Here is a 16,088-nt window from a genome sequence, read left to right as displayed (position 1 = left end):
AAAACGACGCAGTAATAATGTAATTGAAAATGGAATTGAACTTGACGAAAGAATTTTCATTATTTTAATCGTAGGAACTAAGATTTGAATTTATATACGCTAAATTAAAAAGTTACTAGTACATATGAAAGCTGACCATAATAGATTGATATATGGATTTTAATAAAAATAAATATGTATAATTAAAATACTAATTAGAAAATTGATTGGACAAAAACCGAGAAAATTTTAAAATTTTAAACGGTCGTAACACGCATCCTTTAATTATATAATTTCGTGTCACGTATTATGGATAATTACGTATATATAATTTTTTAGAGTTTTTTTTAATGTTGCACAGATTAATTATATAAGGCCGAACATTTACAAATTTGTATTAATTCTTTTTCTTTCCTTCTTTTAACGCCAAAATTATTATAAAACATGGAAGATAATAAACTTTTACCAAAATTATCACAAAATTTACTTGAAATTTTAAATGATGAAGAATATTATGATATTACTATCGAAGTTGGTAATGACCCTCATGTAAAAATTTTTCGTGCTCATATGGTTATATTACATTATCGTTCTCCTTATTTGCAAAGAATTTTGTCAACTAATAAAAAGAAAAACGATGGAACTTTATCACATATTAAATTATCAAATATATCTCCTGAAACATTTCAAATAATTTTAAGGTAATAATTTATAAACAGATTATTATATTCATTATATTGTTTTTATTAAAAGTGTATATTTTTATATTTTAGTTATATTTATGGCGGAAAACTTTCTTTAAAAGAATACGATACTCAGGATATAATTAAAATATTAGTTTCTGCCAGCGAACTTAGTCTTCAAGAATTAACCACGTATTTACAATTTTATTTGATTGAAAATAAAACAGATTGGATGGAACAAAATTTTAATTTGATATATCAAACAAGCTTTGAGAATAATTCTTTCTTGGAACTACAAAAATATTGTACAAATTTAATTTCCAAGGAACCAAATAAGTTATTTAATTCTATGAATTTTTCTTCAATTTCAGAAAATATTTTACTTACGATTATTCAAAGTGATAACCTTCAAATTAGTGAAATCCAAATCTGGGATCATGTTCTTAAATGGGGAATCGCTCAAAATCCGGATCTTCCTTCTGATTTTACAGACTATTCTCAAGATGATTTTAATAATTTAAAGAATACCTTGCAACGATTTATTCCATTTATTAAATTCCACGATTTAACTTCTAAAGAATTTTTAGAAAAAGTATTTCCTTATGAAAAAATATTTCCAGAAGATTTCTATAAAGAATTACTAAAAGATTTTTTGAGTCTTTTGGATCCTAATAGTAAACGAAGCGACAAATCAAAGTCTAATATAACTAAAGAAATTAAAAGAACAGTGGACTCTAAAATTATAACTCATCAACATGTTGAATTAATTTTAAAATGGATCGATAGATTAGAAATTACTGATAAGTTAATTTCTTTATGTGAATTCAGATTATTATTTCGTGCATCTCGTGATAGACATTCACGGGATAAATTTCATCAAATTTGTAATAATCAATCCCACACTGTAACGATTGTTAAAGTGAAAGATAGTAACGAAATTCTTGGAGGATATAATCCACTTGAATGGGAATCTAGTGAATCTTACGGTGATTTGGTAGCTACTAAAGATAGTTTTATATTTTCTTTTGACTGTGATAAAATTGAAAACCATATTTTAAGTCGGGTGAAAGATGAAAAGAAGGCTATCTACAATAGTCAATGGTACGGTCCATCATTTGGCATAGGAGATCTTGAAATATGGGCGCACAATGGTAGTAGTTATTGTAGACGATCTAAACAATCATGTTATGAAAAACCGATTAGAAAAACTGAAAACGATTTTACTATAGAAGAGTGTGAAGTATTTAAGATTGTTCGTAATTGATACTTTAATCAAAATTTTTAGTATTTTAGATTCCCTATTTCAAAAAAAATATTTTAAGTATACAGTAGTTTTTTAATGAGTCTAAGTTGTTATTAGCGGATTGTTCTGTTTAACATGAAATTTGTAATATTTGAGTTACCCATATTAATACACGCGATTTACTACAATTTTGAATTTTAATTGGCTAATATTTATAATTATTGTTTAATTTATTAATTTTAAAGCAAATAAAGATTGACCATAAAAGAGAATAAAGAAATGTGATCAAATAGCGCGTAAGATTAAACAAAAATACCCAAAGATCAAGCACGTAAAGATCAAGAAAGAGATATACAAAGGTGCACCTGAAGATCAAGAGCAAGATGCAATTTACTAACAGAAGTGATACCGTAATTTTCATTTTAAAAGATATAAACGTACGAAAAAAATTATTAAAAATAAGATATGGAAAAAGAGAGCATACTGTGTAATTTAATTTGAAACTTTTATAGTATTAGTATATAAAAAATTAATGAAAGAAATAAAAAATAAAATAATTAGATGATAACTATATTTTTAAACCAAAGAACTGAGAAAAAACAGAAACAAAAAAAAAATATCACAATTAAACTAACCTATACAGATGTAATATAAATATCAATTTTTCAATTATGTAGATATATTTAAAGTTTACAAAACCATCAATATTATGCGGAGAGTAAGAGAAACCCATATTTTGAAATCTAGCCCAACCTGGATCTAAAATAATGCTGGCCCAAGCGGTCCAGTCCAGCAGGATCTGAACTACTAGAATTTCAAATAAATTTTTAATGGGTGGTGGAAAATTCCCACAAAATTATTTTTAGTTTAAGAAATATAGTTTGATTTATTAAAAAATTTTATGATTACAAAAAAATCTATAACATTATTTTATATAAAAAATCATTAAGAAATTATTCAAAAAAAAAAATTTATATACAATATCTACCGGATCATTTAATCAAAAATTAAAAAAACAAATATTATTTATTAAAAAAGATTACACGCTTAAAATTGACAATTACTAAACAAATTATTTATTAAAAAAATTAATAAATTTAATGAATGATATCGCCGCCAAGTTTAATAAACCCTTCGATCTCAGGACCTTCAGTCTAACCAATTATATAATTAGTAACCAACAAACGATCAAGACTATAAATAATGTAGAATAGATCGGACGCAGCCAACCACACGTTACATAATTCAAAATTATATATATGAAATAATCTAAATATCATTATATTGATATTATATAATTTATTTTACTATAATACGAAATTATTTGGGTAGAGAAAGACAATAAAAGTAAAGTTCGTCTATTATAGGTAAAACGATTATTTTTTTTTAAAAAAAAAGTACCAACGTATTTCCTCGTTAGAACGGTAGAAGCAAATAATTTTTTATTATTTATACTGAAAATTTGGTTTTTTACGCACAAGTTTCTGTAAAAGATATAAATCTTTTCGTTACAAAAGATAGTTTTTCAATATAAATCCTTAGTTATTAAATTAATTAGTCATAAAAGATAATTTCGCATGTCGTGTAATTTAGTTTGTTATATTCGACAACATACAATGATTGAATTAAAAAAATAAATCGATTTTCGTAATAATACTGCGCGTTTCATCACGTGCATTAAATAAATTTATGTTGCACAGAATGTAGTAGTTCAATTATATAAGGCTAGAAATATACAAATTTGGGTTGATTCTTTTGATTCTTTCTTATTTCTTTCGCTAGCGATAAAAATTATAAAAAATGGATAATAAACTTTTACCAAAATTATCACAAAATTTACTCGAAATTTTGAATGATGAAGAATATTATGATATTACTATTGAAGTTGGTAATGACCCTTACGTAAAGGTCTTCCGTGTGCATATGGTCATTTTGCATTATCGTTCTCCTTATTTACAAAGACTTTTGACAACTAATAAAAATAAAAATGATGGAGCTTTAGCACATATCAAATTACCAAATATTGCACCCGAAATATTTCAACCAATCTTAAGGTAATAATTTATAAACTTATGTTATTCATTTTTTTTTTAATAATGTGTTTTTGTATTTCAGGTATATTTATGGCGGAAAGCTTTCTTTGAAGGAATATGATACCCAGGATATGATTAAAATCTTAATTTCTGCTAGCGAACTTAGTCTCCAAGAACTAGTTACTTGCATTCAATTCTACTTGATTGAAAATAAAACAAATTGGATGGAACAAAATTTTAATTTGGTATATCAAACAAGTTTTGAAAATGATACTTTCTTAGAACTTCAAAAATATTGTAATGATTTGATAACAAAAGAGCCAGATAAGATATTTAATTCTTTAAATTTTTCTTCAATTCCAGAAAAACTTTTAGTTACAATTATTCAAAGTGATAACCTTCAAATGAGAGAAATTCAAATTTGGGAACATGTTCTTAAATGGGTTCTTGCTCAAAATCCTGAAATTCCCTCTGACCTTGCAAATTGTTCTCAAGATGATTTTAATACTTTAAAGAATACTTTACAACGATTTATTCCATTTATCAAATTCTACAATTTAACCTCTAAAGAATTTTTAGACAAAATATTCCCTTATGAAAAAATATTTCCAGAAGATTTTTATAAAGATTTAGTAAGAGCATTTTTGAGTCTTTTAGATCTTAACAGCAAGCCAAGTGATAAATCAGAATATGGTATAACCAAAGAAAGTAAAAAAACTATTGATTCAAAAATAATAAATTATCAACATGCTGAATTAATTTTAAAATGGATCGATAGATTAGGAATCACAGACAAGTTGAGTTCTCCATATGAATTCAAATTATTGTTACGTGCATCTCGTGATGGACATTCACAGGATAAATTTCATCAAATTTGTGATAATAAACCCCGCACAGTAACAATTGTTAAAGTAAAAGACAGTAACGAAATTCTTGGAGGATATAATCCAATTAAATGGAAATCTAGTGGTGATTTTGTAGCTACTAAAGATAGTTTTATATTTTCTTTTGAATGTGATAAAATAGAAAATTATATTTTGAGTCGTGTGATAGATGAAAAGCATGCCATCTACAATAATCGTAGTTACGGTCCATCATTTGGTGCTGATGATCTTGAAATATTGAGCAGTACAGTCAACTCTGGATATAACGAACCCTCCGTTCCAGGAGGTTTAGTTCGGTATATAGTGAATTCGTTATATAATATACCGAACTAGTTTTCTTTATAGGTAATTTAGGCCAAATTTGTAATGCTGGCCAAAATTATAATTTCTTTTAACATAAATTTTCGAAAAAATTACTAGTAATTCTGGCCAGCACTATAAAATTGGCCTGGACTACTATATAGTCACATGACCGTTCGTTATAGAAAGTATAAAGTTATTATATAGCTGATATATAGGGGCTGGTTAAGTTTGGTTCGGATGCGTTATATAGTGTTTTATTATAAAAGTTCGTTATATCCAGTGAAATTATTTATAAAAAATCGGTTCTGGAAATTATGATTCGGTATAGCGAGGTTTCGGTACAAACAGGTTCGTTATAACCAGAGTCGACTGTATAAAAGTCAATATTAGCCTTGTAAACGCACTATTTGAGCTTAATAAAAGTTGTAGGACAAGCCAAAGTACATATAATATATAAATTACAGACATTTAGATTCATTAATGAAGTGATAAATATCAATAAAAAATTCTGGACAAATTTGCAGCAAATTGTGTTGATTTTACAAAGTCATATTTTCAGAATTTTTCTATAGTATAAGGGATAAAAAAGCAATAATGGCAATAATAGCTATGACTAATTCAACTTTCTGCTGGCTGCTGTGGTAATTTACTACGCAAATCACGTATTTCATTTAATATATCTTGTAAGGTAGCTTCTGAATGCTGTGGTAATTTACTACGCAAATCACGTATTTCTTTTGATATATCTTGTAAGTTAGCTTCATCAACAGGATTATGTTGAATATTGAGTTTGTCTAATAAATTCTTCTTTAATTCTAAAAATTCGTCTATATTCCATTCACTTTCTTTAATCATTTCTTTAATTTTTTGTCGAACTTTATCAGCATCAGCATAATAGTATCTTAAAAATAAATTTGTATAAAAATTTAACAAAAAAAATAATTTTTCATAAAAACATAAAATAATAAAATTTACATACATCACATCAGGAAACCATTTTTGCCAACGCCTTTGATGTGGTAATAGATAAAGTAATTCAATTTCAGCTAGAATCTTTGAAAAAATTGAAAAATTTGAGTAATTTTACAATTATTTAACTAAATACAGTAATAATGATGATATACTGTACCTCTGCTTTCTGTACTAAGTATGAGGTCTTATTATTATCTTTTTCAATTGCATTATTAAGTAATCCAATAAGCAAATTCATAAGATATACAACAATCAATAATGAAAATATAACAATTAGTATTACAAGTGATGGATTGCCTTTATATGTCCAATTTGATAGTGCACTTGAATCTCCTATAATAAAATATTTACTTTGTTAAATTATTAAAATAACTAACAAATACTAGAAAGAATTCCTATTTACCTGTTAAGAATAAATACATTGCAAAAATAGCAGTCCCAAAATCTACAAACATGTTTGTATTTCCGTCGGGTAGTTTAATCATATATTGATTTTGATTAACAGTTCCATTTTCAAATACTTGATAATAGGCAGGTGTTATATTCCAAGGGTTATTGGGATCATCATTATTTTCATTTTTTTCAAAAGAAAAATTAGACTTGGGTGATAACAAAATGTAAAATGTATGTGCAAAACTAATTATGATAATAAATAAAACTACTAAAAAAGAAGCAATTTGTTTCCCAACACTAATCATAATTGCAAAATATATACCAAAAGATTCAAATACTCTAAAAAATAACAAAAACTTTATATCTAAAAATAAGCATGAAAAAGAAATTAAGTGAATATTTCTATTATTTGTTTGAATCCAATAAATAGAAGTACCAATTGGGAGTAAGATTGCAATTATATCTGTAATATTAAATAATAATTAATAATTTTTCCAATAATATGTTAAATAATTAAAATACTTTCATATTACCAAATATATTCCAAAAATTACGGAGCCATCTAATAGGATCATAGATAAACTGACGTATTTCAAAACTCAGATGAATAAATCCGAGCATAATTGAAGCAATTAAAAGTTGGTTTTGAGTATCTTCATCAAGGTACTGTTGAGGAATTGTTGCAGCAGCGGTAAAGCATCCAAGAAAAACGATATATACAATCCAAATTAATGTATAATAGTATTTTCCATAATTGTTCCATTTAAAATCAATTAATGCCTCTCCATCCCATGTCTTATAAATATCTTGATTTATTGTTTCAACAAATGGACTAGGTTGAGACTTAATTAACTCTTTAATCCAATTATATTCTTGTGGATAGTTAATAAATTTAATATATGGACTCATAAACATAATTGTTGGTGTTTTTGTATGATTAAAAATTTCTGAAGAAAATGTGATAAAAAATGTCATTAAAATGTCACTAAAGTTTCAATTATAAAAAATAAATAAAAATATATTACCTTCTTTAACTTTAATGAAAAAATAGTATATGTAAAATATAAGTAAAAGGGGAAAAATTATTAAGATTTTAATAGAAATTAGCATCAAGTACATTATTGTATGTTTATCACCAAATTTACTTATTAATAGGATATATTTACACCACCAAATAGATTTAGTTAAATTAATTATTTGAGGATATTCAGAAGTAGAATAGAGATGTGAATTGTTATTGTTATAGTATTCTATACTGTAAAAAGAAGAATCTGTGATCATCGTTGTTTCTGATGAAAATCTTGAAATATAATCTGGATAACATTTACTCAATAATGGTATGGTTGAAGTAATAATACTTAAAAACATCCTATTATTTTCTAAATCATCTTTGTAATAATTCATACACTTTTTATAGATATCTTCTATCAAATCTAATTTATGTTCTACAATTGCAAACGTTAATAATTCAACTCCATATTTCAAAAGTCTCTCCTTATTATCTATTATATATGAAACCCATCCATCACAGCCTTTTAAACTATCATAATTTGATAAGGGTAAAGTGGGTTTTGAAAATACTTCTTTTAATTGTTTTACAATATCATCTTTGTTGTCAATTTCGAGACTTCCTGAAATGGATATGTTCATAGAATACAAATAGCTTAAAGAAATGGATTGTTTATTTTCATTAAAATTATAAATATAAAGACCTTTTGTTGTTAATACAATAATATCACTGTCATTAAATAACTTATCACTGTCATTAAATAACTTAGTTCCAAGTATATATTGGTCTGCACCAATATTTTCAACTTTTACACAAATTGGAATTGGATCCTTCTTATCCTCCTTAGTATCACGTTTATATGTATCATATTTATCCTTGTTATAAACTCTCAGTTTAATCATTCCGTCACCAAAGATAATTTTCCATACAATTAAATTTTGAGTCAATTCTAGCTCTACATTTTTCTTAATATTTATTTCCTGAAATAATGCATATATAGTATCCATATATAAATTAACGAAATTAATATTTAAGAGATCGTGTGTTTCATACGTTTTCTTGTTGATATTAACATTATTAACATTATTAACATCAATATTAAGGTACCAATTAATAATTGCATGAGAAATTGCTGTTTCATCAGGAATTTCGAATTTTAAATTCATTGTTGCTAAAACTTTCTTATGTTCAATCTTCAAAATATGCCCGCCTTGAATTCCAAATGCATATTTGGTTTTAGTTCGAATTTTATCTAGTAAACTTTCGGTCTGAAATTCTTCTGATAATTGTACTTCCTTGTTTAAAAGGTCTAAACATTCATTCCAATAAAGTTCTTTAATGATACCGTAATTAAATAAAGGAATCAAAAAAGGGATTAAACCACTACGATACATAAAATTACGTAGTTGAATATCTAATGCAAATAAAGGAAATAATAATTAATATGAATAACGGTAGTATTGCATAATATTTATAATTTTTAACTCTAAATACTGTAATTACCATTATTGATATTATCAATATCCAAAGGAGTAAAAGGAATTTCAAATTCAATTGAATAAACAACAAATTTATAATTGATTCTTATACAGATAAGCTTCTCATTACTAGAAATTCTGATTTTCTGTAAAATAAATGATAAACAATAATTAATTATAGAATAGCCTTTTCAAATAGGTTTGAACAGTTAATGTTTTTTTTTTATTACCTTATCGTATGAAGTATATACTATCTTCTCGTTACTTTTAAATATTCTTACAGTTTTTTCTGTAATAAGATTATATTCATATATGGTATTATTTGAAAATAAATAAATATTATATTCTATAATATCAATAATGTTAAAATCTTCTGGTATTTTGTACATTCTATTACAGTTCCATTTGTTATTTTTAATTTGCGTAGAATAAATATAAATCATGTTATCTTTCACTTCATGTGACATAAATTCACCTTCTAAGTTAAAAGTACAATAACAATACTTATAGTTATCGTCACAATCTAATTTAATTTCATGATTATTCTTCATATCGTATATTCCTAATAAAATATAATTAAACCATCATCAGATATATACCAAAATATCAAAATATTCATAAAGGTGATAATTATTATGACTTACCCAAATATTCATCATAGTTGATATGCGCAAATTTCTTATCATCGGAAATAGCTATTTGGGATAAACTTTTATCGGAGACAAACAATTCCGATTTAGGTGGATCCTTATCTTTGATATTCCAAACGACAATTGAATGATCATCTTCGCTATATGTAACAAGGTATTCTTCATTTGGCGATATTTCTATTTTAGTAATAGGTTTACCATTATGTGGACTTTTATTGTCATCACTTTCAATTTTCTTGATACTACTGATATTATTATTGTCAATTTCTATTTTTATCGAATTGCTACTCATTGTTAGAATTTTTTTTTTTAAAAAAAAAGTAGAATACGCAAACTTATTTATAAACAAAGTAGTAGTGTTTTACAAGCAACCCAGGCCGCATTGTGAAAATCTGGCCGGAATAAAAAGAATGCTTAATTTAATACTTTTATGTACAGTATAATAAGCATAATAAAATCACATTATTATCAAATTTCATTGTAAAAAAAATTAAATTTTATTGTAAAAACTTAATCGAGAAATGATCATCGATTTAAAAAGGAACGTAGGCGTGTTGACATAAAGCGTTGGCGTAAAAAAAAAAAAAAATAATTATCAAACTAAAAATAGTAATATAAAATAATTTTTTTTAAAACAGCTATTGAGGTTTTTTTTAACCTTATATGACAAGATTTTATGTAGTGATACTTTATAATAAATGTAAAATGAATTTTTTTAAAGTTATACTCAATATTTGCTTAATAATCCACTAGTTCTATATATCAATAAACCATAATTTTAAAATTAGACACCTTATTAATTTTTTCTTACGTCAAATTTTCACAAATACGAAATGAAAGTATTAAAAAATTTTGAGATAACGTATTCTCGATATTCTTAATTTCATCCAGCCTGCGTTACAGTATGAAATGAATTAAATACTGTTAACTTGCCAAAATTAATAAATATACGAAATATACTCACACAATTATATGAGCCTTTAAAATAGTACTGGTACAAATAAAACCAGTTACCATTAATACGAATTAATAATTAATAAATAAGAATAAATTTCGTCCGGTGTTATTTTGTCTATTCATCCCCTGTATAATTTTTTTATACTTTAACCACACTGCTGATTTATTTATTGCCGTTTTCAAAATGGTTGGAATTGATATTGATCATGTAAGCTGATGACAAAAACACAAAAAATTTCACAAGAAAAAATGTGTAATTTACGCACTATTTTTGTCAGTAAAATATATGGTTTTTGTGATCCTGCGTTACATTACATACATATATTTTTCTCTTTTTAGTGTTTTTTGTCACCATCTTACATGATCGACATAAATATTGTTGACAAACTTTAAATGCTACCGTTTCCTATCACAGCTAATTAGTTAATATATAATATTCGGTGTATAAACCTAAGCCAAATGAATCATATTCGGTTTTATTTTATGCGAGACAAATATTTAAAAATTGAACAGCAAGACTTTGATTACATGACTTATTATAATATACATACAATCAAAAATTGAGAAACTTTTTTTTTTAATTAAAATAGTCGGGTTAATCCCCTTTCATTTCTTTACGCTCATCACAATTTCAAATACTTTGTTAGTTTAATTTTATAAATATAAACCTTTAACAAAGTTAATTACGACTGTGGCTCTTACAACATGAATAACATGAAATATGTATATGCAACACAATTAAAAGACAAACGTTAAATGGAAAAAGGTGCAGGAGATCGCAGCAGGATGATTCGAAGAAAAAAAAAATTAATTTTACGGGCTTCGTTATTAATAAAAAAAAACTTTTTGGAATTTCGTGTTCTTTATTATACAAACTTTTTAATGAACAAAAAAAAAATAGTATGCAGTAACTCTTTTGGCCAAGGAAATTATTTTAAAAACTCGATATATGCATAAAACTGATGAGAACCATGCAAATATAAAAGATAAAAAAAAAACAAAAAAAAAGTTTATTTTGGTTCTTATTTAGTTTTTAAACCTTTATTTAGTTATAGTTTAACTTATTTTTTGGTCAAAATGGTTCAAAAATAATTATTTAAAATTTGAATTAGCTGGAAATTTACGGTCGGAATCTTACGTTCCTTCGGAATTATTTAAATTTCTCCTGTTGAGTGGCGATTCATCCCTTAAAAATTTTTATAGTTAAACCTTCAAAATACCAATTTTTAGCTGTTGAGTAAGTGTTAATTATTAACTTGTATTTCCCCATTATAGACTTTATTTAAAAATAAATAATGAACAACAGAAAACGACATTATTATATTTACTTATATAGTTTCTATAATATTTAATTCTTACTAATCTAATTTAAATTTATGATAATACTGTAGTTACAATTATTACTCTTAACTAATTTAAAGTTTTATGATTTTAAGCTTGTAAATTAAAAAAATTTTTTTTTTCTTTTGCGCAAAGCTTTATCGTCGATGCGTTTTGATCATCATGTGAAATTGAACCAATAATCGTATTTTGACATTGTTATCACTTAAGTGATATAAACGCATCGTGTTGAAGTCAAATTGTTACGATATTAATTTTATTCAGCCTAAATATAATCTGCCTAATGTAGGTCCAAAGAACCCGTTGGCGAAAAAATATCTATGTAAAAAAAAAATTTGATTTTTTGTAGTTTTCCGCATATTCCTTTTTTCCGGTTTTATCCGGATAAATGCCCGGTTAAAATATATCCGGGTTTGACCCGGAATCCAGATACTTAATAAATTTAAAAAATTTTTTTTTAATGCCTTGTGAAATAAAAGCCAAGGAAAATAAGCCGTGTTGAGGTTGTCCCATTCACTGTAAAAAGTAGTCGTGTACAGCTGCCAAAAAATTTATTAAATCTAAACTGATTGTATAATTCAGGTAAAATTCATAATGCAGCCCGAAATCGCTTTATTATATTAAATAAAATACCATAATTTTAATTTACCTATAGACCGACCTTCAAAAAGAATTTTAAATAGATGATTCATTGATTTTATACTTACGGTAATAAAAAATATTAGTTGTTAGCGATGTATTATTAATATTAGTAATAAGGATATTGACCTTTAAAATAAAAACATTAATTTTTGCGAAGTATTTTAAAAAAATTACATATTAATAAACATATTTAATTGTTACTTGATTGTTACGACGTATTATTAAATATTAATAAAAAACATTTAATTTTTAAAGCATTGATTTTGCGATATGTTTTAAAAATTATTACATATTAGCACAGTTAATATAAAGATTAATTATTACGTTTATAAAAAAAATAATAATGTCGAGATAACTGGTTTCGAGATTTTGAATTTTTGGAATTATGATTTGTCAGGATTGTGAGCGTCGGGTTTGTGTTATAATGGATTCTGATCGCTGGGATTTCGTAGTAAATCCCTTTTTAGTGTATGATTGCTGTTTTTTTTTGGTAAACTGAAATACTTTATTATTCATATGATAAAGAACATACAAAGTTTATAAAATAATCAAGAGTTTGGTGAAAGACAAAGTCTAGCGCCCCCCTCATACCAAAACCTTTACCCCCATACGGTGAAGTTGTAGTCCCATTACTGACTCATGGATGAATGATAAAGTACCCCGTACTAATATACAACTCTAACACTATATTACACAAAAAAAAAATTAAATTAATAACTACTTAGATTACAAATTCGGGGAAAAGCAAGATCGCTAAAAAACCCAAGGATATTTGAGATCTATATAGACTATTAACTAATTAAAAGGACAGATTAATCCCCTCCGTACATACCCCATGAACCCAAGGTAAAACCTTCCATCGGCGAAATCTGCGGTCTTTAATTACGCTTCTTGCAAACCAATACCGCTCGCTTTCAACCTTGTTTCCACATCTTCCAATGTACTGTGCGACCACAGATCGGGTCTTCTTTTACACGTGACTTGGTGTGATTGGCCTCCCTAATGTTGATCGGCATATCGGCATATCCGCAAGAATTGAATTTGATTGGTACCCTATGCTTGAAAAGTCTTGCCTAAAACGAATAGGTCACTCTTTTGTACCCCAACTTTATGGAAAGCCGTCCTTGACAAAAGGTTGATATCCAGACATCATGTTGGATAATGTCTAGACATCATGTTTATATATGTAGAATAATGTTTGTATATCATTTAACATGATGCTCAAGCATCAACCGACATGATGTCTTAGATATCATGTTACCAAATATAGTAAATTTTATTTTGTGTAACTCATAAATATACTATATTTGGTAATTTGATCAGCATGATGTCTAGACATCATTTTTGATATATATAGAATAATGTTTGTACATCATTCAACATGATGCTCAAGCATCAACCGACATGATGTCTTAGACATCATGTTACCAAATATAGTAAATTTTATTTTGTGTAACTCATAAATATACTATATTTGGTAATTTGATCAGCATGATGTCTAGACATCATGTCGGTTGATGTCTTTCACATCATGTTAAATAATGTACAAACATCATCCTACATATATCAAACATGATGTTTAGACATACCATCATGATGTCTAAATATTATATTTCATGATGTTTGGACATCAACCTTTTGTCAAGGATGGCTTTCCATAAACATCATCCTACATATATCAAACATGATGTCTAGACATACCATCATGATGTCTAAATATTATATTTCATGATGTTTGGACATCAACCTTTTGTCAAGGACGGCTTTCCATACACCTTAAGGGGCACGCGCACAAAAAATGACTGCGCCAAACCAAAAACGAAGACGAAAAAAAAACAAAACGAAGGAAAAGAAAAAGGAAAGGGTAAAAAGCACCAAACCAAAACAACCACCAGAAAAAGCTAACCGCCTCCTAACCCTTCCACCAACACACTACTCCAAAGTATACCTTCTTGCTTACGCTCCTCTTCGTCCGCCAGACCTCCCTCCAAAAACCCACGTTGACTCCAAAGCGCTAGCATCCCAACTTCCAAAGGCCAATGTTTCAAAGTAACCCCGTCTCCAGTGCCACTTGGGGACTATTCTAAGTGTTTCCCGTTGCAAAACTACTCAAGACAACAAGATATTGAAAGCTAAAACATTCCGTTATGAAGTTTGAAAAATTTTGACAATTGGTGAACCCTCTACTAAACAGTATTAAGAGTATTTGAACCAGTTTTTCGAAGAAAAGAAGTATATTGTTTTATGAAGTCATGTGAAAAATGGTCATGATGATCAGCAGAAGAGTATACATTTTTATCAAAATTTGTTTGTCGTACAATAAGTGCTCATGATGCATAATACATCTGAAACCTGTACTTGGCATCTGCATTTTGCATAAATAGAGAAAACATTATACACCCTGTCTTTTAGATATAATTACATAGTATAATGGATTATAATAATGATGAAGGTAAAATAGCATAAATATTTAATACAACTTAAGATTCAATTCTAAGCAAATTTGCAATTTAATAAAACTAGTTTCAAGTAGTACTAAGAAATTTAGAGGTAAATATTAATATTCTAAACAAGACGAAATTTTGTTTAATTACTAAATAATATTTACAATATTTGTAAATAATTTGAATGCATTTATAAATCAATAGTTTCTTAATTTCTATTATACTATTCATATATAATTTAACTAATTATTATTCTTGTTTACTTAAAAATATTTTAATAATTAATAATTTAGCTTGTAAGTTGATAGGCTACCTGACAATTTGGACATTTATTGAATTATTTGATGTATTACTTATTTTTTTTTAATTTTTACATAACTAAATAATTCATTTAATGATTAATAAATGCTATAGTTAGTAAGTTATCAGTTTTTTATTTTTAATGTATTTTAAATTTTAATATTCGATAACTAAATTTTTATTTAACATAACATATAATTCAAAATAATTATATTCTTTATTTAAATAATTAGATTGTAAGTGATATATTTAATTTGTACAACCATATTTTTATACATCTAATAATTAATAATTAATAATACCACAGGGCGTAAGTTATATATCATCTATGTTTCTTGTTATTTTATATAATATAAATTAACAAATATTTGGTAATTTATTTTAGATTGTAAGTTACATTTATTTAATCTATTATTGTTTATTTATGATATTTTTATATAGTTTAAACTAACTAAATTTTTATTTAAAAAATTATTAATAATATAGGGGGTAAGTTATTTATTTAATTTCATTATTATATATTTATACAATATTTACATATTAATAACTAAATTCTTTATTTAATAATATAGAGTGTAAGTTATTTATTCAATTTTATTATACAATGTTTACATTTGATTTAATCTAACTAAATTCTTTATTAAAAAATCGACAATTTATTTTATTTAGTTTGTAAGTTATGAATTATTTTTTTAGTTTATCACAATTTTATATGATGATACTTATATATATAATTTAAATTATTTAATGTGAATTATTTTAGTTGGTAAGTTATAG

The 16,088-nt window shown here is 25.9% G+C and overlaps 5 protein-coding genes across 5 annotated transcripts; 3 read left to right on the top strand and 2 right to left on the bottom strand.

Moving 5' to 3' along the window:
- The first annotated feature begins 381 nt into the window (after nucleotides 1-381).
- OCT59_021346 (uncharacterized protein) lies at nucleotides 382-2,093 on the top strand. The gene is made up of 2 exons (XM_066149813.1): nucleotides 382-680; nucleotides 753-2,093. The coding sequence occupies exons 1-2, from the start codon at nucleotides 424-426 to the stop codon at nucleotides 1,924-1,926; spliced, it is 1,431 nt and encodes a 476-aa protein (XP_065990681.1). The 5' UTR covers nucleotides 382-423; the 3' UTR covers nucleotides 1,927-2,093.
- Nucleotides 2,094-3,705: 1,612 nt separating this feature from the next.
- OCT59_021345 (uncharacterized protein) lies at nucleotides 3,706-5,155 on the top strand (the record flags this gene model as incomplete). The annotated part of the gene is made up of 2 exons (XM_066149812.1): nucleotides 3,706-3,959; nucleotides 4,021-5,155. 2 exons carry the CDS (start codon nucleotides 3,706-3,708, stop codon nucleotides 5,153-5,155), a joined length of 1,389 nt encoding a protein of 462 aa, XP_065990680.1.
- A 588-nt stretch (nucleotides 5,156-5,743) lies between these two features.
- On the bottom strand, nucleotides 5,744-6,519 carry OCT59_021344 (uncharacterized protein; the record flags this gene model as incomplete). Its single annotated transcript, XM_025313016.2, has 4 exons — nucleotides 5,744-6,026; nucleotides 6,105-6,178; nucleotides 6,255-6,430; nucleotides 6,501-6,519. The coding sequence occupies 4 exons, from the start codon at nucleotides 6,517-6,519 to the stop codon at nucleotides 5,744-5,746; spliced, it is 552 nt and encodes a 183-aa protein (XP_025188254.2).
- A 1,001-nt stretch (nucleotides 6,520-7,520) lies between these two features.
- On the bottom strand, nucleotides 7,521-9,919 carry OCT59_021343 (uncharacterized protein; the record flags this gene model as incomplete). Its single annotated transcript, XM_066149811.1, has 5 exons — nucleotides 7,521-7,524; nucleotides 7,608-8,913; nucleotides 9,003-9,123; nucleotides 9,208-9,539; nucleotides 9,622-9,919. The coding sequence occupies 5 exons, from the start codon at nucleotides 9,917-9,919 to the stop codon at nucleotides 7,521-7,523; spliced, it is 2,061 nt and encodes a 686-aa protein (XP_065990679.1).
- Nucleotides 9,920-14,365: 4,446 nt separating this feature from the next.
- OCT59_021342 (uncharacterized protein) lies at nucleotides 14,366-14,620 on the top strand (the record flags this gene model as incomplete). Its single annotated transcript, XM_066149810.1, has 1 exon — nucleotides 14,366-14,620. One exon carries the CDS (start codon nucleotides 14,366-14,368, stop codon nucleotides 14,618-14,620), a length of 255 nt encoding a protein of 84 aa, XP_065990678.1.
- Nucleotides 14,621-16,088: the final 1,468 nt, after the last annotated feature.

This window comes from Rhizophagus irregularis, chromosome 3 (assembly GCF_026210795.1).
Source record: "Rhizophagus irregularis chromosome 3, complete sequence".
NCBI classification, from domain to species: Eukaryota; Fungi; Glomeromycota; class Glomeromycetes; order Glomerales; family Glomeraceae; genus Rhizophagus; species Rhizophagus irregularis.
This window is presented reverse-complemented; position numbering and strand designations above follow the sequence as displayed.